At 32.3% G+C, this 21,403-nt stretch overlaps 3 protein-coding genes across 20 annotated transcripts; 1 reads left to right on the top strand and 2 right to left on the bottom strand.

Annotated features, from left to right (window-relative positions):
• Positions 1 to 301: 301 nt before the first annotated feature.
• Positions 302 to 4,299, bottom strand: LOC146903180 (uncharacterized). Of its 15 annotated transcripts, none has more exons than XR_015022523.1 (6): positions 3,314 to 4,299; positions 2,764 to 2,879; positions 2,176 to 2,320; positions 1,870 to 1,882; positions 1,053 to 1,735; positions 302 to 672 (listed from the first exon to the last, which is right to left on the bottom strand). XR_015022523.1 is itself a non-coding variant. In XM_085735016.1 (5 exons), exons 2-5 carry the CDS (start codon positions 3,332 to 3,334, stop codon positions 504 to 506), a joined length of 345 nt encoding a protein of 114 aa, XP_085591142.1. In that variant the 5' UTR covers positions 3,335 to 3,428; positions 3,531 to 4,299; the 3' UTR covers positions 302 to 503. The 15 variants fall into 15 exon arrangements, 2 of the variants coding, with proteins under 2 accessions (XP_085591142.1, XP_085591141.1); XR_015022525.1 differs by having other exon boundaries at positions 1,053 to 1,091; positions 1,522 to 1,882; positions 2,202 to 2,320; XR_015022524.1 differs by having other exon boundaries at positions 2,202 to 2,320.
• Positions 4,300 to 8,186: 3,887 nt separating this feature from the next.
• LOC146903179 (xylose isomerase family protein) lies at positions 8,187 to 13,955 on the bottom strand. Of its 2 annotated transcripts, none has more exons than XM_085731852.1 (21): positions 13,854 to 13,955; positions 13,669 to 13,776; positions 13,469 to 13,573; positions 12,652 to 12,726; positions 12,442 to 12,571; positions 12,268 to 12,359; positions 11,969 to 12,025; positions 11,646 to 11,719; positions 11,504 to 11,558; positions 11,307 to 11,408; positions 11,053 to 11,104; positions 10,837 to 10,882; positions 10,695 to 10,750; positions 10,264 to 10,315; positions 10,077 to 10,156; positions 9,891 to 9,961; positions 9,735 to 9,775; positions 9,530 to 9,629; positions 9,325 to 9,396; positions 9,162 to 9,239; positions 8,187 to 8,509 (listed from the first exon to the last, which is right to left on the bottom strand). In XM_085731852.1, exons 2-21 carry the CDS (start codon positions 13,729 to 13,731, stop codon positions 8,474 to 8,476), a joined length of 1,437 nt encoding a protein of 478 aa, XP_085587978.1. In that variant the 5' UTR covers positions 13,732 to 13,776; positions 13,854 to 13,955; the 3' UTR covers positions 8,187 to 8,473. The 2 variants fall into 2 exon arrangements, with proteins under 2 accessions (XP_085587978.1, XP_085587977.1); XM_085731851.1 differs by having other exon boundaries at positions 13,669 to 13,757.
• Positions 13,956 to 17,514: 3,559 nt separating this feature from the next.
• Positions 17,515 to 21,249, top strand: CIPK21 (CBL-interacting protein kinase 21). Of its 3 annotated transcripts, none has more exons than XM_085739513.1 (15): positions 17,515 to 18,517; positions 18,599 to 18,661; positions 18,767 to 18,838; positions 18,927 to 19,034; positions 19,117 to 19,188; positions 19,272 to 19,325; positions 19,493 to 19,618; positions 19,729 to 19,818; positions 19,911 to 20,036; positions 20,120 to 20,224; positions 20,309 to 20,428; positions 20,530 to 20,595; positions 20,697 to 20,771; positions 20,847 to 20,959; positions 21,056 to 21,249. In XM_085739513.1, the coding sequence occupies exons 1-15, from the start codon at positions 18,356 to 18,358 to the stop codon at positions 21,093 to 21,095; spliced, it is 1,392 nt and encodes a 463-aa protein (XP_085595639.1). In that variant the 5' UTR covers positions 17,515 to 18,355; the 3' UTR covers positions 21,096 to 21,249. The 3 variants fall into 3 exon arrangements, with proteins under 3 accessions (XP_085595639.1, XP_085595638.1, XP_085595640.1); XM_085739512.1 differs by having other exon boundaries at positions 18,225 to 18,517; positions 20,847 to 20,962; XM_085739514.1 differs by lacking the exon at positions 19,272 to 19,325 and having other exon boundaries at positions 18,225 to 18,517; positions 20,847 to 20,962.
• The last annotated feature ends 154 nt before the right edge of the window (positions 21,250 to 21,403 follow it).

Raw genomic sequence — 21,403 nt, 5'->3', positions numbered from 1 at the left:
TAAAGATTTTCCACGGTACAAATTATTCTATATAGTTTTTCTTTTAGGGGAATTATTATATATAGTTAACATATACACAACCAGCAGCATACATAAAAACTCAAAGAGGTGTAAACTCTTTCTCGCCCCAAAGTATAAAATGCAATTAGTATCTTTAGCATCAGAAATTTTACAATAAAGTTTTGACATTTCTTAAACTAATATATCAAGGCATATCCAACCAGAATCAATTTCTCTAGAGTTAGATGAATCAAACCAGTATCAGGCAGCCACAACTTTAAGCTACAATTCCAAAGTAGTCTAAGCTTGAAGAGGAATGTAGAAATAATATGAGTAAAACATTGTTTATTGTATCCACAAAATGATAGAAGCAATATGAAGCAACCCATATAGAATTCTACATGTTAGTAATTTTCTATATGTTGCTTCATACATCGCTTGGATAGAGAATCAAAGCTAACATGTCCACATAGTGAAAATACATGAAGATAGTAATTTTTCTCCTATAATTGAACCAAATACTCCTTGCTAGAAAATTTTCTGCTATAGTAAATAATATACATGTCTACATAGGGAAGACACACGTCTACTATATTTATTTTCCTCTTGTGTATATACAAGTTTGAGTCTACTCTCCTCAACCTTGAAGCAAAATAAATTGGAAAATGGTACCTGTAATAGAGAAAAGATATCAAAACATTAAGGGATTTTAATTGAGACAAACAAAACATAATTTTCAATACATAAGAGCAAACTTTATGAAGCATAACCTTCAAACAAAACCACAATAGAGGCCAAAGAAAAATGTAAAAGAATGTCCAACCTTCATCTACAGTCAGTGAAAATAGCAGACACTTCTAAAGAACCAAATCATTATGAGTGAAAGATGAAAGCAAAATGGAAATGGTCTCAAAGCTTTACTAAAATGTAGAAAAACAAAGGAGAAACCTTGAATGGTTGATAAATTTTCAAAAGGAACGACACATATATAAAACCCCCAAAAACAAAAAACAAATCGACACAACACTTCCAGTTCTTCATACTATCCATACCTTGAACTTTGCAATGCCGTTCCTATATCAAACCCGATACTGCAAAATGAGTGAAATAAACACAATCAATGTCTAAAATCATACAAAAGATATAACATTTGTTAGCCAAAGATGAAATGAAGAAAAGAACGCAAAGAAGGTGGAGAGATAAGGAAAGCAAAACAAAAATCCAAATACATTAAAGGGAACGTGGAAGCAGCCGAAGCTTAAAGACAGTGTTCTATGTTCATACTCATAAAGAAGCCAAGTCTGGCCAGAAGGGAATATTTAATATACATCAATAATTTCCTATTGATGAAAGTAACCTCAGTTCAGATAACTACTAAGACTAAGATATACTGATATACTACAATGTACCAATAGTGATTATCATCTTGTGAACTAACACTGATTAAGCAAGGAAAAGTAACATTGAGGTACAAAGAATTAGCAGAACACTCTTGTCACATAAGTCATAACCATATATCACCTGATTCAAATGCAATTTTTATGGCCAAATTCTGAAATAGTAGGTTCTTCTCAATGCAGAACTAATACAGCAATTCAACGGTCAAACAGAGAAAGTGAAACAAAAAGTTGAGTGTAATTTGCCATGTTTTTCCAGTACTGAGAGTGATGGAAAGAAAACATCTATCCAGCCTTAACCTTCAAGACATTTACTCGTTTTTGTCAAAAACCAAACCCTGGCCGTGTAATTCCATATAAAAGATCAACTTAGTAAATGCAAAAGAGATAAGGTTCTTAGCCAAAATATAACAGAATGTAAGAGGGAGCTGGTAAATCTGTAACAAAACATGCATCAGGTCACACTACCAACCTCGTCATAATTACTGTAAGAAAAAGAAGAAATATTGTGAAAGTGTGAAGAGTATTGTTATTGATTGATATATACTGCAAAAGTCATACACATACCCACTAAAATGAAGTTAAGTCAATAACTAAATATTTTGTCCCTCCTAAGACTGGAGGTTTTGAGTTAACATACTCATCTTACTACAATATCATTGGTAATAGATGATAAATGCTAATATACATGATATCTTAGTAGGTAAATCCATACCAAAATAGTAAAGTTGTCTTCTAGAAAGGAAAAGGAAATTAATTTTTTTACAATAGGAACCACCTTTTAAGCATAAGGACAACACTTACACTGCCACCACCTTCAAATTCAATTTTTTACTTGTTGGAGCTTCATGGCTAGATACTTGTGTTGGCGTCCTAATGATCACAAAATTCCTTGAAAGGTTTCTCCAAATAGCTTTTCCATACTTTTTCAGACCCAATAGAAAATAACATGTCAATGAATTTTCGTCGTAATAATCAAAAATTTAATTAACCCCTCATCAACTTAAATAAATATCACATATGCACTTTTTGTTTCATTATTTTGAGTTAACTAATAAATACCATATCAAAATGTAAAAGACCACAACACCATTAGAAAATACCTAACTCTCAATAACTACGTATAAACATGATTTCACTTCACTAATCCGAGATTCCAAACATGCACTAATATCAGTTTTAAAAACTGATTTACATTTCAAATAACCAAACAGGGAAATCTTCATATATTGTTTCACACACACACACACACACACACACACACACACACACACACACACACACACACACACACACACACACAAATGAATTAATCAAAAAGAAAAACAATAAGCAATAATTGAATATAAGTGATTAGCTTCCATACCTATGTTTCTCTTCGGTCCATGGCACACCTTTCTTCTTTTCCTGATCAGGAGATCTACCAAAAGAGCCTCTCTTTGCAGTAATTCCTCTAAAACCATTATAAACAGCAGAACTCACCTAATATAAAGTAAAGGGTAAAGCAGTCATACTATAACTAGGAATTAGAACTAAACCAGCTCCTATATTACAAACATCAACTTCCAATTTCTTATATGATTCATCACATTAACAAAACTCTTTCCATGTATCATTTCAGATGCTTTATGGCATGATATGAGCAACACATGTTGAAAAACATTTTCTTCTAACTCTTACCAAAAACATATGATGCTAAACACCAAATTTTACTCATAGGCCTTTTATCAAATACCTACAATGCATTCTATTCCCATTATGGAGAAGATAGAAATTTATGAGAATTGATATGGTTGAGGTTTCCAAAGAATAAGGAATGGCAAATGGAAGAACAAAGCAGCAAGAACACAAAATAAAAAACAGCAGTAAAAAAATAGGAAGATGGAGCAATTGAATAAAAGTTAACTCATCCTAACCTTAATTCTCCATGAGTCCATCTTGGAATGGTTTACTACCACAACAACAGAATGCAGAGAAATGGGACGATGAAGGAAAAACACACACAACGCGAGCTTAAATACAATCTGAAAGCTACACACATGAACAACCCGACAAAACTGCAATCAATACAAATAGACAAAACCATACAGGACGATTCAAAATTTTAACCCCACCAGGATGAAATAATCGCACCCTATTGCATGATTACCGGAAAATGCGTCGATTCAGAATCCTTTTTAACTGCCTGCAAATAGTGCGAATTTATCGGGAAGCTGCAATAACACATGCAATTATGGTCCACCACGACTGTATGGATGTACACTGACACAAAAATCTCCATGGACCCGCAAGAGAAGAAATGGATTTCACGAAAACGACAACAGGAGCTTGAAATTTGGACGCGAACGATGTGGGGAAACCCTTACAAAAGGGTCGATCTACAAGATCCTTGGTAGAACAGTGAAGCCTTCCTTGTAAGATTTATTGATTATTTACCCAGAGTAAAAACAACAAATTCTTTTTGATATATAGTGATACCCCGTAAAGAATAATGCATGCAAGATAATGATTCACTCCCTTGATCCCCCTTTCTCTTTCTCTCGTACTCAATGGGATTATCTTCGTATGGATCTGCACACATGAACATTTTATCATACCATTAAATCAGAGGACAAACGGTCGTGTTTGTGCAATTATGTTATATGGTTATCTAGATATATGATATGATGACAAATTCAAAAACAAATATATGTAGTATGGAAAAATAAAAGAGGAAAAAGGCTTGCAAGAGAGTTGAAAGATATACCTTTACTGGTTATGCTATGTTATTGGATATGCCAACAATAGTGGAAATTCAACTGTATTAACCATAAAACAAAGCAACCGAAAAAAGAAAGAAAAAAAACGACAAATAAAAAAGAATATAGTAACTAGAATTCATGTAACTTCAATAGTAGTATATGTTATGGGGGGCTGTTAACTTGCACCCACCTAAAAACACTAAGGTGCAAGTTAACAAGCTGCACCTACTAGTTATTTACCAAAACAACCTTGTTTTTCTATTATAAACAAATATTATTTATGCTATTTACAAAAATGTCCTTTTAATTAAAATAAAGTTTAATAGAGACAAAAGGGTGTTTTAGTAAAGTACAAGTAGGTGCAGCTTGTTAACTTGCACCTACTAGTTATTTACCAAAACACCCATGTTTTTCTATTATAAACAAATATTATTTATGCTATTTACAAAAATGTCCTTTTAATTAAAATAAAGTTTAATAGAGACAAAAGGGTGTTTTAGTAAAGTACAAGTAGGTGCAGCTTGTTAACTTGCACCTTAGTGTTTTTAGGTGAGTGCAAGTTAACAGCCCTATGTTATGCTCCTTTTTAGTCAACATGAAAATAGAGCATTCATTTCTTGATGCCTGAAATAACCATGTTCACTTGATAGTTGAAAAGGGGGGATAAAATGGATAAGAATTAGCTTTTGAAATAAATAGTTTATAAGATTATCACAATGGCAAATGTGTCCACATGGCTATCTAGAGATTTGATATGATGACAAATTCAAAAACAAAAACAAAAGAAAAAAGATTCATGTACAACTGTATATTCTGCCAGTATAAGCTGTCGTTATTTTTCTTCATCAAAAATCTCTGTTTAAATTCCGGATAATGCTGAGAGACAAGCAGATAGAACTCCTAACATGTAACCTGGAATTGGTGCTGAGAAAACAGAGTCACAGGAAGCCTCTCAATAAAACAAAAGCTTTGGATAAAACGATAAAGGGAAAAATTTGAAGTAATTAAGTCCATGCAAGAATATTGAATTCATGTAATTTTAATGTGGCCATTAAGGGCATCTATTCATGTAAATTTATAAAGCAATAAAAATTTGGTACTAGCTGACTTGTAGTTGTTCCAACAGCCAACAACATCACTAATTTGAACATCAAGAGTGATTTGTATATAATGAGTTTTGGCTCTCGTAAATACGCCAAATCTATCCCTGAAGCATAATTCAACATTCATACGATGATATTTGCTAGAGATTAAAGTATAAATATTGCACTTCACAGAACTCTTTTGGTTTACACCGCCTATTTTGTGACTGAAATTCGTTCTAGATCTCCTCCTCCTCCTCCTCCTCCTCCTCCTCCTCCTTCTCCTTCTCCTTCGCACACTACACTCAATAACATAAATTTACATCATAGTTGTTGTGTGCAATTTTTCATTTTTTTTTTGTCAAGTAGCCTAGTGGTTAGAGCTCACACAATTAAATTGTGGAGAAGTGGAGTGTCCGGGATTCGAACCCGGACTCCTGCATATAATATGCAATATCCCTAACAATTGAGCTAAGCTCACGGGGATAAATTTCATATTTTAAAAACATTAAATATTTTCTAATTTTAAATTTCATTAAAAAACTTTTTATATAAAATTAAATAAACAATCATATAATCATTCATCTCTCTTGCGATTTCGCATTCAATTCTTGATAATATTCATAGTAGAGAAAACTCTATCAACAATTGCGCTTGCCGCATCTAATATTGAAGCAACTCTTAAATCAAATATACCGACATGTTTTTTTCCGTCTATACTATAACCTACTAAAAAGATGGTCAAAATATGTATATTATAGTATATTTGTGTGTGCGCGAGCAAGCGTGATATTACAAAGATCATTTTTCAGTTGAGCTTGTATCATACTAATGGTATTTTTTTTTTTTGCAAATAAAAATGAGGGTCAAGGCCCACAATGTGTTCAACATAGGGCCGTTAGAAAATTGCTCTTCTCCAAATATTTTTGCTCATTCCCACCAAAACTATCGAAAATAACTCCAACGTGAGTTAACTCATGTTCGATATAACCAACGTGAATTAACTCACGTTCGCTATAACAAACATGCGTTAATTTACGTTGCTCCGACGTAAGTGAAATCATGTTCGGAAATATGAGTTAACTCACGTTGGTGACATTTTTTTCTTTTTCAAATAATGTACAATACAAATGGGAAACAAATTTTAGTTTTTCTTGGAACTTTCTCTCCAATTGTAGCAGATCCAGATAAAGCCTACATGAGCAAAAAGGTTTATCTTTTGTTCACTAACGTTTGATTCTGATTTCATTTTATTAAATTGATAGAATATAACTATTTTTTTTTTAATTGAATTAGATGAGAGTGACATCGAAGGACATAGCAAGACATTTTCCCATAGCCTTTTTTTTTTGGTAGAAATTTTCCCATAGCCTTTGTTAGTGGCTGATGCTTAGAGAAGGTACATTTTTTTAATAAAATAATCTCATCATTTTAGTATATTTTTTAAAAAAATATTTTTTAATTTGGAATTTTTTTTTTTGACAAGAATTTGGATTTTCTTTATAATTTTGTTTTGTAGTTATTTAGCTTTGTAAGGTTGGCTGAACTATGGAAGCCATGGGATGGATATCAAGGGACCAACAAATAGGAGAAGCAATAAAAAAGTGAGAAATAATTTCTCTATCCAAATTGTTGCGACGGAGATTATCATATTTTGTTGTTTTTTTTAACTAATTTCATCTATTATTATTTCAGTCTTTCAAAAAAAAAAATCTATTATTATTTCAGGGTAATAATGATGGGGTACTTTTGCAGTCTGCTTAGTGAATTCTTGCCGATGATCAATGAGGTTCGTAGCTTTTAATTACTAACTATTACCACCAAATTGAATCCGCATTCCCATAGTCAAGATGTCTGACAATGGAAAAAATGATTGAAAGAGCATAAAAGTTAGCAACGTGAGTTAACCCACGTTGGTGTTCCGAACGTGATTTAACTCATGCCGGAGCAGTTAACGCACGTTGGTTATACTATGGTTTCTATCAACAAAAAAATTAATATTATCGTGGTTGTCGTTCGGGGACAGACCCAGATGTTTCGAGTAGGGAAGGCAATATACATATAATTAAAAAGCATTAAATGAATTTTTTTAAAAACATAAATATACATCATAGTTTTCTTCAAAAAAATAAATAAATATACATCATAGTTTTTTTTTCAAGGAAAATATACATCATAGTTGTTGTGTGCAATTTTTCATATTTTAAAAACATTAAATGATTTTCTAATTTTCAATTTCTTTAAAAACCTTTTTATATAAAATTAAATAAACAATCATTTAATCATCCATCTCTCTTGTGATTTCAATTCACATTCAATTCTTGATAATATTCATAGCAGAGAAAACCTATCAACAATTACAGTTGACGCATATAATATTTGAAGCAACTCTTAAATCAAATGTGTGTGTGTACGCATGTGTATGTGCGCGCGCGCGGGTGTGTGCGTGTGTGTGCGCGCGCACGCGCGTGTGTTGAACGTTAATCCAACAAGTCACATTCTATACATGTTGGGCAAATTATAACCCAACATAGGACTGCAAAGACTAATTTTTCAAAGTGCACAGACCACTTTGTTCACTTAATTTTCTATTGACCAATTACATCTAAATGGTCATTTAATATATTTGAATTTGTATAACTGAAGGTGTTAGTCCTATTTCTTTTCTCGTACAAAGAACTTTCAATCTTAGTGCAAGAAAGTCTAGTTTATCTACACTTCTACAGCGCTGCACATAATGAAGCCCTGCAAAACTGTTGGATATATGGATTCAAATTCAATTGCAATTAGATCTAAATATTCTGAAGTGGTTGCATTGTGTACCGACATATGATTTGATTTCACTATATGCATCTCTTCATAAGGTTCCAATGCATAAAAATAGTAATAATATCGCTTAGAGCCCCTCTTCCATCAATAGGTACTCCAAACGCGTCGACCATAAATAAAGGTAAATAGAATAAAAATAAGTAAATAAAAGTAAAAATAATTATTAACTTTGCCCGATAAACGGTCTTTCATGGCCAGGGAAGGTATGTGCCACAGTGTTTTTTGTACAAAAGCTAACGCACTTCACCGGACTTCGAATGCACCAAGGAAGCTTCCACCCATTATTTATCACAAGCAAAATTAAGCAGCTAAATACTATATAATCTGGATTTCCATTTATTATACTACTAAAGCTATGATGGTAGCCTACTACTAACATAAAAAAGAAGAAATATAACTTCCGCACAGAGCTTGATGTTGCTTTCTACATAGCATTCTGGAATATCATCTCGGCTAGCTCCTGTAAAACATAAAACAGAGACATTTATTAGAATCTAAGTTTGTTGCTTAAGAAAATACTGACAGTGGACTAAAACTTCAACTGGTATAAAATATATAATAGCAGCTTGCTTAAGAAACAAATCTCTTTTATGATCTTCATCTTTATTGTATACTCATAAGGTAAAATGCCCTCAAGGAAACATGTCACACACTAGAGAACATAGTTTCCTCTAATGGTCGTCTTCCAATAAGAATACAATTAGTTTCGGCATGTTATTCAACGGTTAGGTCTTATTCATTGGCTTATTCAAGCTTATCTACTGGCATAAACACCTGTGAGTAGATTGCTTATGAAAACAGCTTATAGCTTCTATGAAAACATTTTAACTTTATTTTATCTTTTGTTATAGAAAAATAACCTATACGATAAGTGTTTATGCTCTAAGCGTTTAATTAAGATGTGTATCAAAACAAAGCCTTAGTTTAGGTGTTTTGTTGAGATGTTCTATGTGAGCTCGTTGTATCTGTAGGTATCTTAGATGATACATGAGGGGAACGGATCCTCATCCTGGGGCAAGATTTATTCTGAGTTGGGAAAGTGTTCTTGTGTTATATACATTACAAGGTAATGCCATCCCTTGTTATTACAAGGGATATAAAGGTTTAGTTACCTGTTTTGCAGAAGCAACCTTTGGTTCTCCCCATTCCTTGACCTTCTTCTCGAGAAAATCAAAGTCAGCTTTTCCGGCCTGTGGCAACATACATTCCAATCAAATTAAACAGAAAAAAGCATTAAATATAGATGAAGAGAACAAAAAATCAGTACAATATTACCTCTATTTGAGCCCCAATTTCTGTGTCAAAACTTTGATATCGCTTGCGGACAAGCTCGGCCAGAGAACCATCCTTTTGGTCAAACATAATGAGAAATTATTAGTTTGATTGTCGTTACGGATTGAAAAATAAGTTCAGATTGACTTTACAGATCTGAATTATTATGAGGATAAAGGTTGATGTAAGGGAGGATAGAATGTATCACCTCAACTAACTTGGCAGCATTCCTGAGACCTCGGGCCATTGTATCCATTCCAACAATATGAGCGATGAACAGGTCTTCAACATCTGTGCTCTCTCTCCGCCTAAAATATCACTCAGTAAAAAAATTGCAAGCTCTTGTTCAAAAAAAAAAAAAAAAATGCAAGCCAGAAAAAGGATATTATACAAAAAGTTAGTGAAGGACTCACAATTTGGCATCAAAGTTGAATCCACCTGGTGCAATTCCACCCTGAAAAAAGGAAAAAAAAAAAAAAAAAAGAATAACCCTATCAGATAAGATTGCGTTTCTACGGCGAGGAGTGTTCCACTTCGAGACACTAGTCAAGAAACAAGCACTTTCATACATTTCTGATAACACTGAGCATAATCATCGTTGCCTCTTGGATATCTACGAGAAATTGATCTGTGTCCCAACCTGCAATAATGATAAGAGCTTCATATTACAACTTCCTATCTCATGACAAGTTAACACAAAGTCTTCCACATTAGACGTTGCATTATTTATTAGATAATAGAGAATTTGTACATACCAACTTGAGGATCACCAGTATTTGCATCGATATTACCCAACAATCCATTGATCCTTGCAGTTTCAAGCTCATGATGGCAACTATGACAGGCATTGAAAAATATAGTTTCAGTAACGAACATCAAAATTGAAATGGTAAGTGTGATCAATAACTTCACATTTGAAACAGTACATAATGAAAGATTCACCTGTGACCAGATAGGGTGGCATGGTTGCACTCAATGTTGAGTTTGAATTCCCCTACATAAGGAGCAAAAATGAGGAAAATCAGAGAAATCTTTGACTCATCCTGCTTTTGTTGGTATTGTTTTGCCTAAATTCATTCATACTAGGGATAATGTGGCCATTAAATTCAAGTATAAAGAAAATTTTCTAACTCTCAAGAAAAAGGGGGAATATACAGTTTCATAGAGGACAAAATTGCATACAAGACTTCATATTATAGGGCAAAGTAAATTATTGGTTTAGAAAAAGATAAAGAACAATTAGAAAGCTACATCCAGTTCAAAATTTAATGGTGTACTATTTAACAACATAAAAACTTCTTTCTAGAAAGACACGACACCCATTTTTTGGTTCCTGGGGAGACATTTGAATGATGAATACAAGTAAATATTACCTATAAGTCCATATTTTCGCAAGAAATTAGCTGCGGTTGCAGCATCCCAATCATACCTGGAGGAATACAAGTTTGTAATATTATACAATAATAGGCGCTGTAAAATCTGTAAAATCATTGATTGAATAGGTAAGATACGCACTGATGTTTTGTAGGTTCTTGTGGCTTTGGTTCAATTAAAAATGTCCCTAAAAACATAGCAAAAGAAAAACATAAGAAAAATTCATTTATTAAGGAAAAAGAAAACAATTATGGTGTAGTCTGCATAGAGATAAAATTATAGCTGTGCTCTACTCCTATGTTTCATAGTATAGTTCTATACAATGATCCAGCTAGTTGGTATTCGACAGAATGTTACCATTGAATCCGATCTTCTTTTTGTGTGCAACAGCAGCTTCAAAAAATCTAGCCTGTAATCAGGTAAATAAGTAGCATTGTAAATAATTTAGCATTAACATTGAGACCTGGTTATTACTGTTGACGTTGTGCACAATTTGATTGTTATTTCTTTATTTTCAAGGATATTATTTTCATGTACATTGTTTACTAACACAAAAGGTAAAAGGAGAGCACAATCAGATAATTAAATCAAGGATAGAATGATTCACGCACCAAATGATTAAGCTCTCGTTCCATATCTGTGTTCAAAAGAGATTGATAACCCTCTCGACCACCCCAAAACACATAATTTTCTCCCCCCAAATAATGTGTCACCTGCAATATTATTTTTTTCTTAGCAAAATGAACAATGATTCTGAAAATACAACCGAACTTGTTACTACTTCTGTACTATATCTACACAAGTGTACCTCCAAGGCTTTCTTCACTTGAGCCGCAGCATACGCATACACTGCTAACTCGGAGCTGTAAAACAGTTCATTCTGTGAGTCATGAGCCTGATGGGCATAAGGACCGTATAGACAAGCTAGGAGATTCTGGTATAAATCTTACCTAGTAGCAGCACCATGCATATAACGAGGATGCACGAACAGCTGAGCTGTTCCCCACAAAACTCTCTTTTTGCTCTATAATATGGAAACGAGAAAATAAAAGCACGTGTTATCAACATTTCAAAACCACAATTCACTAAACAAAATCTTAGATTTATGCATTCTCCAAGTTTCAAATATTTCATATCATTTATTTGTAGTGAAGATGCATAATTACAGGAACTCTACTGACTTCAAAGCAGAGAGATTTATTTTTCCAATTTTAAGCTGATTATCTGAAAATTAATAATACTCTACATTAAAGATTCATTGATGTCAAATTACCTGACTCTGAAGCTCATGAGCAAGAGCCACAACTTCATCCAGGTTTGCATTTGATTCCTAAGACAAAGACAACAAGTGCAAAATTCAATAGCTTAGAAAGAGTATATAATAACCTTAATAAATGTAGCAGCAACGCATTGATCAAGAAAACACATTCCATCAACTATGCCTATGACCATTGTTCAATTTCAATATTCCAGATATAAAAGTTAAGTAAGCATGCACACTATATCTCATACTTCAATCCTCTCTAAGAATTGCAATTAAGTAAAGCTGAGAAATTGTGCAGATTGACTCACCTCAATAGTCTTCCCATCAGGAGCTATATCCCTGTCGTGGAAGCACCAAAAATCGACTCCAAGTTTGTTTATGAACTCAAAATTTGCTCTCACTGTGTTAATTAAAACAATTTTATCTTGTAGCACATAAAAATATCTAAGTATATCAAATTTGAGAGTGTAAAATTAACCCACTTCTTCTTTTAGCCATGCTTAATGAATTGGTACCATCTTCCCATGGCCAGTATTTGGTAGGTGCACCAAATGGGTCAACACCTGTTCCACGGAATGTATGCCAAAATGCGACACTAAATCTGAACCAATCCTGCAGTAACATAAGAGTAAATTCAATCAAAATCCAAGTTTAGGTCGAATAAAAAACACCACTTATAAATGAAAACCAACCTTCATCTTCTTCCCAAGAATTTCCTCCTCTGGATTATACCATTTAAATGAAAGTGGATTCTTACTGGAAGGCCCCTGAAAATTACATAAATCATGTATTAATAAATGAACACACGACACATTACTATGGAATACAAATGAACATAAGAGATCGAAACTCATTAACATTTCTTAGATAACGGTACTATGTTGTCAAGAACTTGCGCCAGAACGAAAATTGAAAACTAATTCGGTTGAGAAGGATCTACATCTTTCTCCACTATGAAGCACTAACATAGATGCAGACACCAGATACAACAATGACATGTTGACAGTAACGATAATTTTAAAAACGTGCTAGTGCCGTATCATTGTTGGACACTGGACACAACACCGACACATATGATTGCATTCAAATATGTCATTTTCTTCAAACTACTATTGGTGTCAAATGTGTCAGTATTTGTCGTTTCAGTTGAGAAAGATTTAGATCCTTCTCCCCCTATGAAGCACTAACATAGAAGCAGACACCGGATAAAACACCGACACCAACACATTGACGGTGATGATAAAGGGAAATGTTAACTAGTGCCCCGGGCACTAGTTAACAACTTTAAATGGTAACTTTTTTATGAAAGCTTGTGTAATAAAGTGCGTTGGAAATTGAAAACTTTGACAATTATTTACCTAGTTTAGAATGTTTAAAGAGTGCCCTATACCCTTTAAAAAAAATGAGAGTAATTATATGTAACTACATGTGTGACAGTGTCCGTCAGACATCCCACATAACACCGATACATGTGATTGCATTTGATTATGTCATTAAAAAAAAAAGTACCTCATATTTAATTTTGGAAATGCCAGGAAAAAAGTCCCCTTTCCAATCATCTGAATCACCACATTTAGCATCATTGGTAGCAGGGCATGTCTGAGGTGCACAATTCTGATAGCCATCAAACAAAATTATTAAACCATAAAAACGTGAATGATGAATAATAATATAAACAAAAATACATGGGAAAAACGTAGATTGAGTACCACAGCAGCATAATAGAAGACATTGAAAGAAAGAAGAAGCAGTAACAATTTCCCAGATTTCATAATGATAGTTGATTTACTAGTAATTCCTGCAATCGTGAATAAACACTACTTGAATTAAATTAAATAAGTTAAAAGAGTGAAAATGAGAAAAAGAAGCAGTGAAGAGTGGAACCAACGGAAACCTTGTTTGGCGAATGAATAGGATCGATCCAGATATGAAATGGTGATCCCTCTAAATCGGTTTATTTATGATGAAAATATCCAAAATTTGAAGGAATGAATTTGAGTTCTTGATTGCTACGACTACGATAATGTATTGCTGTTGTGTTGGATAAGAACGATATCACGTGTCATAGTGTTGTGGATATTCCTAAGATTATAAAACAACGTTATTTTTTACAAAACTAAATAATATATATATTATTTTTTCCTTAAAAATAATAATAATAATGTTTTTTTTAAGATAAATAATAATGCTATATTCGTAAAAATAATATTATGTTTGAAAGAAAAAATACATATTGATTGTTCCCGTGAACTCAGCTCACTTAGAAAATGATAATGTATAAAATATGCAGAGATTCGAACCTCAAACACCTTATTATTCATTTTTAAAAATTGATTTCAATTATTTATGTTTAAATTTAACACAATGGAGTTGTGTTGATGATCTTACCATTTCAATTTGTTGGGATCTACAACTTATAAATATGTGGGCATAGTATTTTAATAGTGAGATCATCACCATTACCTTCTCATGTATGATTCAAACATGAAAGGATCCAAACGTCTAATCTAGTTCAAGATGTGCAAAGAAAAATATCCAAATCTGTCATAATAGATCTAATCTAGTTCAAGATGTGCCAAGAAAAAGACACATGAGCCAAGAGTTACACAATAGCCATGTGAATAAACCAAATAGAGAAATATAAGCTCCTCCAAATTAAAGGTTAAAGATAACTCAACTAGTTTGAACTAATGTATTAGAAGTTAAAGATCTTAGGTCCAAACTGGGTGAAAAATAAAAATAAATCTAACATAATCGTTTGATTGGTCATCGTATTTTTGGTCACTCACACTATTGGTCCCTATTTGAGAATTTTGAACATAAAAATGATGATATATCATATTTGAATTGAACTTTTTAAAAAGATTTCAAACAATTACATAAGTATTAATGATCATTCTTGATGATTGTATAACACATCATTTAAAATATCTCACGTAATTGTTTATAAGTCCAAGAATTAATAATTATGCAAACTTGCAAAGTAAATAATCTACTATATATTCCTTCAAAACAAAATTCTACTACACACACCCAAAAGGCTTGTTTAGTAAAAAAAAAAAACACGAAGACTTTCGAGTTCATATAATACACACTTGAGTTATTTTGATATGGATTAAAAAATTAATGATTTTGGTATATTTTTATTGATTTTGGTATTCAATAATTTATATATTCCTTCAATAAAAAAATAATTTATATATTCCTTCAAAAAAAATTTATATATATTATCCACTCAAAATATATATTATAAAAAAACAGAAACTATTGTGTGTTTATCTACTACACAAAATTGATTAATTTTATTATAAAATTACCATAAAAGGCACTAAAAATACGGAAATTATGGATAATATTGGAGTGTTAGTTTTTTTTTTTTTTAGATATGACTTTTATTCAATACATGATCTCTTTTTCCTTTAATCCTTCAAAAAAAGATCTCCTTTTCCTTTAAAAATTTCTTACTCTTTTTTTCTTCTAAAAATTATATATATTTTTTGGTTTCATTTGATTAAAAAAATCTTACTTTATTTTCTCTAATTTTTTTTTTGGTTTCATTTGATTATAAACAAATTATTAAATTTTTTTTGAAAGAAATTATTAAATATTTCGTAACAAAGATATTCCACACGTAAGTGGGAATTCTTCAAATTCAAATGCAACATATAAAGATCAAGTCATATTGCACGGCCCAATCAATAGATCAAGTTACATAATCCATCCGTTTTTGGAGAGTTTCCTTCAACTATTCGTTGGTCCTAGCATATTTTTTTATACATAGGTCCAATCTCGACATCTTTTTGTTATGGTTAGCGATTGAACTTCTAAACTAAATTATCAAGAGACACAGTTATCTGTCACCGTTACCACAATCAAAATTTAATTCATTTGACATAATTGAATAGTATACTACTATTAGAGTCCGTTTGATGGTCAGGATAGAGAGACAGGATATGATACATTTAATCATATCATGCTTAAATCTCATGTTTGATGCACCAGAGGGATATGATAAAATAAACCATTTTCCTATCCTATCCTGACTTTCCTTTGCAATTTCTATCTCGAGTATAGGCTGGGTTAGAAATTATCCTGATGGGATTAGAAGATCATTCATTATTTATTATTTTGATATTCTGTCATTTTTAAAATATTGTCATTTTTAAAAATAATGATGACATGTATTTTCTATTATAATTAATAACATGCCATTCTACAATATTTAGTTAATTATGAGAGAAGTTTTTTCATTTAATTATAGTGATATCATGTTTGTTATCATATGTGCATCAAACACATGATATGATTAATGTTTAACATGTCCTTATCATATCCTATCTTTATCCAGCTTTATATCATATCCTGTCTATATCCTATCATGACCATCAAACGGACCCTTAAGATGATGAAATAAGATCACAGTTGCTAACACAAAAGGTGGTCATCACGGTCGTGTGTTTTATTAGCAAAACAATAAATATTGAGAATAACAATATATGATGACAAGACATAACAATATAGTACGATAAGATATAACTTTATTAGAGAGATGAATATATAATAATTTTACGTCGGAATATAAAAAAGGTATTTTGGTATGTTTGATAATATGTACTTGCCTATCAAAAAGTATTTTGATGATTTGGTGAGTGACAAAGATTCTTGTTTTCACTAGCCCATTTTTACTTGTTTTGTTCAATTTCATGACAAATTCTAAATCAAACATGATAAAAAAAAGTTGTCCAGATCCTTTAACAAATCAACGCACCCACAATTTCATAGTCATCCCAATGCAAAAAAAGTTACCTTTCTTTCTTCTTGTTTTTGCTGAATTGACACACACCGTATATGGTGATCAGAGACACTTATGTGATCATCATATATAAACGTTAGAAACGATATCCTAATAATTCCAGCATTTGTGGTGATACGTAGTACATCCAAATAATTTTTTTTTTTGAAAGACATCCAAATAATTTTGTTCTTCAACAACTAATTATCCAACTTTCCAGTCAAAACACACGTTCTTCTTCATTCTAAACAACCAGTAAACAAGGCTAGCTACCAGTTGTCCTAACTTCTAACTACTTCCCATAATAATATTTGAAGTTTTGATAGCACACTGTCACAAATTTCGACATTCTAAATTTTTGTTTAGTTTGTCAACTCATAGCTCGACATTTTTTGTGGATGGAAAACCTTTCCAAAAAAAATATATATTTTTTTTTTTGTGGTTGGAGAGGACCAACTATGATTGACCACACAGTGTAAATTAACAGGAAATCAAACGTTTTTTTTTTAATTTAATTAATAATTTTAAGTTTTTTTTGAGATTTTTTTTGGTTCTGATTATTTGTTAATTGTGTTTGGTTTTGATTTATCATACTGTCATTTGCAAATGTATAATTCTACTTTTTTATTTTTTGGAATAAAAGAGGACCTAAACCCATAATTTTACTTCTTTTGATAATGTAATAAACAAAATATCAAGTCATTTTGTACCAAAAAAATATAATAATATCACATCATCAATCTCAGGTGAATCATTAGGAATTAGGATTGATTACAATCAAAACGCAAATAAATGAAAAAACAAAATAAAAATTGTCACACATAGATAAATACAAAATTACATAACAATAGATTAGTCTAATTGGTAAGTGATCATGAATTTGATTCTTGACTTGAAGCAGTGTTTTTTTTTTTTTTTTAGCTTTAGGGAAATAAAAATACAAATACATTGGTAGTACCGCTTCCATTTCCTCCATTTTTGTTTGTAGTCTGGTACACATGCAACACTTAGCATGCATGCATCCATCCATTTCCTCCATGTTTGTTTCACTATAAGTATCACTTCCTTATGCCCCTAAAAAGATATGCATCATTCTTACACATGTAATCACCTAATTATCTCTATTTGTTAACAAAGTTCACATATATCTGGTACTCATGTTTGAAACTTCTCTAAGAAAGCTATGAAGATTGAACCCTAGTCCATAGACCTTCACCTAACCATATCTAATAGTATAGCCGGTGGACACTAAACAGGACTTACGCTACAATAAATTTTTACATTAATCCCTCAATAATTACATTTTATTTGTAATCAACCACTTCCTTAATTTTTGGGATAGCATTTATCACGTGGCATTCTATTTATCATATATCTTTAAAAAAATTATAACAACCATATAACTTTTTTTTTGTTACAATTGATCTATATGAATAAAGGGCCAACAAGTTTTTTCTGAAAAAAGGGGAAAAAAATCCTTCTATAAATAAATTGGATTGAGATTAAAAGCAAAAGTGAGAAATAGGTTGCATGCAAAGAGAGCATAGTGAGACTGAGAAACAACTTGTTGGGAAAAACCAAAAAAACCAGACACAAACAGAGAAATGGTGTCTCCCAAAAACATAGGAAAATATAGACTTGGCAGGACCATAGGAGAAGGTACATTCTCTAAGGTTAAGATTGCTCTCAATAGCAACAATGGTGAGAAGGTAGCAATCAAGGTCATTGACAAACAAATGGTCTTGAAAAACAATCTAAAACATCAGGTAAACCTCATTTTGGTCCTTCTTCAAACAGCAAGTATTTTACTTCAAATAATCAAATATTAAGGCCAAAACATGTTTCAGGTACAAAGTGAGATTAGAACAATGAAACTTCTCCATCATCCAAATATAGTTAGAATTCATGAGGTATATTATACCCTCTGGTGTTGGAATTCTTGTGAGTCTTGAAGATTCATAATTAACCTCTTTCTCACCAGTATTAATTTTTGAATGCATTTCATCATAAAACAGGTTATTGGCACAAAAACAAAAATATACATTGTGATGGAATATGTATCAGGAGGTCAACTATTGGACAAAATAGTAAGAATCATATCAACAATCTCTTGTTTAAATTTTGTGTACTTACAATTATAATTCTTCAATAATTCTGATAATATTATTTTTGTAGTCCTATTCCAACAAATTGAATGAATGTGAGGCAAGAAAACTATTCCATCAACTTATTGATGCCGTCGATTACTGCCATAACAAGGGAGTTTATCATCGTGATCTCAAGGTAAGTTAAATCAATCCTGCTTTTTTCTTTGTTTAGAAAAACAAGTTTCGAAACCTTACACCTTTTACATGTGACAATACAGCCAGAAAACTTGCTCCTAGACAGCAAGGGAAATCTAAAAGTGTCTGATTTTGGATTAAGTACACTGAATAAGGTAAAAAATTTGTTTCAACCTAATCACGAGTTCAATTGTAAGTCTTTTTGATTGGTAACGATTAAATTTTGATACATTGGCAGCCTAATGATGTCCTAAACACAAAGTGTGGATCCCCATGTTACGTGGCTCCAGAGGTAAGATCGAGTGAGGGAAAGTGTTGGGGAGTCCGAGGGAGTACCTGAGAGCAACGATGTGCTAAAGAGCTCCCCAGACTCCCCAATAGAAAGAGTGCTAGGGACCAGTTTTATTATGCGATACATTTATTATTGATTTTGTGACCCTTATAGTTCCTCATTTGCAGCTGCTGATGAGCAAAGGGTATGATGGAGCAGCTGCTGATGTTTGGTCATGTGGGGTGATTCTTTTTGAGTTAATTGCCGGTTTTTTACCATTTGATGACCAGAACTTGATGAATTTATACCATAAGGTATATATGTGAATATAGTATACCATGTAATCATGAAGATAACAAATAAAACACCTAGTGTTTGATTCAACTATTTCTCATCTTCTTGTAACTTTCATGTGTTAAAAAAGATATGCAGAGCGGAATACGTATGTGCCCCTTGGTTTACTCAAAGTCAAAAGAAACTAATTGCGAAAATACTTGAACCGCATCCTGGAAAGGTAGAAATTCTAGAACTAATGCACTGTGCTTAAACTTAAAAGTGTAATTGATAGTTACTAATTTGTTTGACTTCCTTCTAAATCTCTCACAGCGGATAACTATTGCGGGTATTATTGATGATGAGTGGTTTCAAACAGATTATAAGCCTATTTGCGCATATGAATTTGATCCGATCATTAACTTGGATGATGATAGTTGTGCTTTCGATTCAATTGAGGTAATTTGTTGCCAAATAGCAGTCATAGAAAACACTCAACTGGAGGTATGGACCAAATTGTCTAACAATATCTGCTATTGCAGAAAACTACAAAGCCAACGATGACCAAGTCCTCAAGCTTCATTAACGCGTTTCAACTGATAACCATGTTTCAGGACTTTGATTTATGCACCCTTTTTGAAGAACAGGCAAGTCTACAAATCTGAAAGGGTATTTAAATTATCTACCGATCCTTTAATTACAAATGCTGATGTTATGAGTTTGATGTTTAGGATCATACGAAGCAGACAACAAGGCTTGGATCCCAACATACAATCACTGAAACCGTCGCAAAAATAGAAGCTGCTGCAGCAGATGTTAGACTGTCAGTAGCAAAAATGAACAACTTTAAGGTCTAAAACAGTGCTTATAATCTGATTCGTAAATGCTTGATGAAAATATTAACCTTTTCTAGAGACTTGCAACACAAATAAACTTTGACTCTTCATGTCAGATGAAAATGCACTCGAAAGAGACAATGACGAGGTGTTCTAGATCATACTTTGACATATCAGCTGAGGTCATACTCATTTTATCGTCACATACTATCCCTCTTTTCCTTTTATCTTTATTATTACACCAAGTTCATTTCTGTACTGATATATGTGTCGAAATTGTCAGGTGATAGAAGTTGCTCCGGCTCATTGTGTTGTACAAGTTTCAAAATCTGTAGGAGATCTAAGAATGTATAATGAAGTAAGAAAACATATCCTGTTAATTGAATATTCATAAGATCATAAATATGGTTACTGATTTAATTTTGATTATCAGTTTTGCGAAAGTTTATCAAATCTGCTGAAAGACGAATCAAGTATTCAACCACTCAGCCAAGACTCCGTGGATCGATGCGACACTGCCAGCATAGAAAAGCAAGATGCTGAATGGTAGTAAAAACCTATATTACATTACTAAATGGTGATGATGGTATTTGTTTGACAGCCACCATTTTCTTATAAGTGGTTTTCATTTGTCTATTTCAGCTATGAAAAGCCAAATAGTGAAGATATTCATGGCTATTAATAGTGAAGATTTTCATAAACAAAATACTTCCCTAAAGCTTGTTTTTGACTGATGTATCTCTTCTTTTCACATTTTAACTAGCTTATAAATCTGCTAGAACAACAATCTAATCAAAAGTTAGCAATATCAGGTGATGGAAAATGTTATTGGTTGATACTGCTGCCAAGGTTTTAGATAAGTCTATGTGGTTTAATATTATTGAAATCATTTAGGTAAAATAACATGTTGAGATGTGCTTTTAAAAAAACCAACTAATGACTGAAATTGCAGAAGTGAAAGCACAATAATAAGCTTGGTCATATCACTGT

This window comes from Medicago sativa, chromosome 8 (assembly GCF_051527215.1).
Source record: "Medicago sativa cultivar Bolivia chromosome 8, Bolivia_mono, whole genome shotgun sequence".
Taxonomy (NCBI): Eukaryota; Viridiplantae; Streptophyta; class Magnoliopsida; order Fabales; family Fabaceae; genus Medicago; species Medicago sativa.
This window is presented reverse-complemented; position numbering and strand designations above follow the sequence as displayed.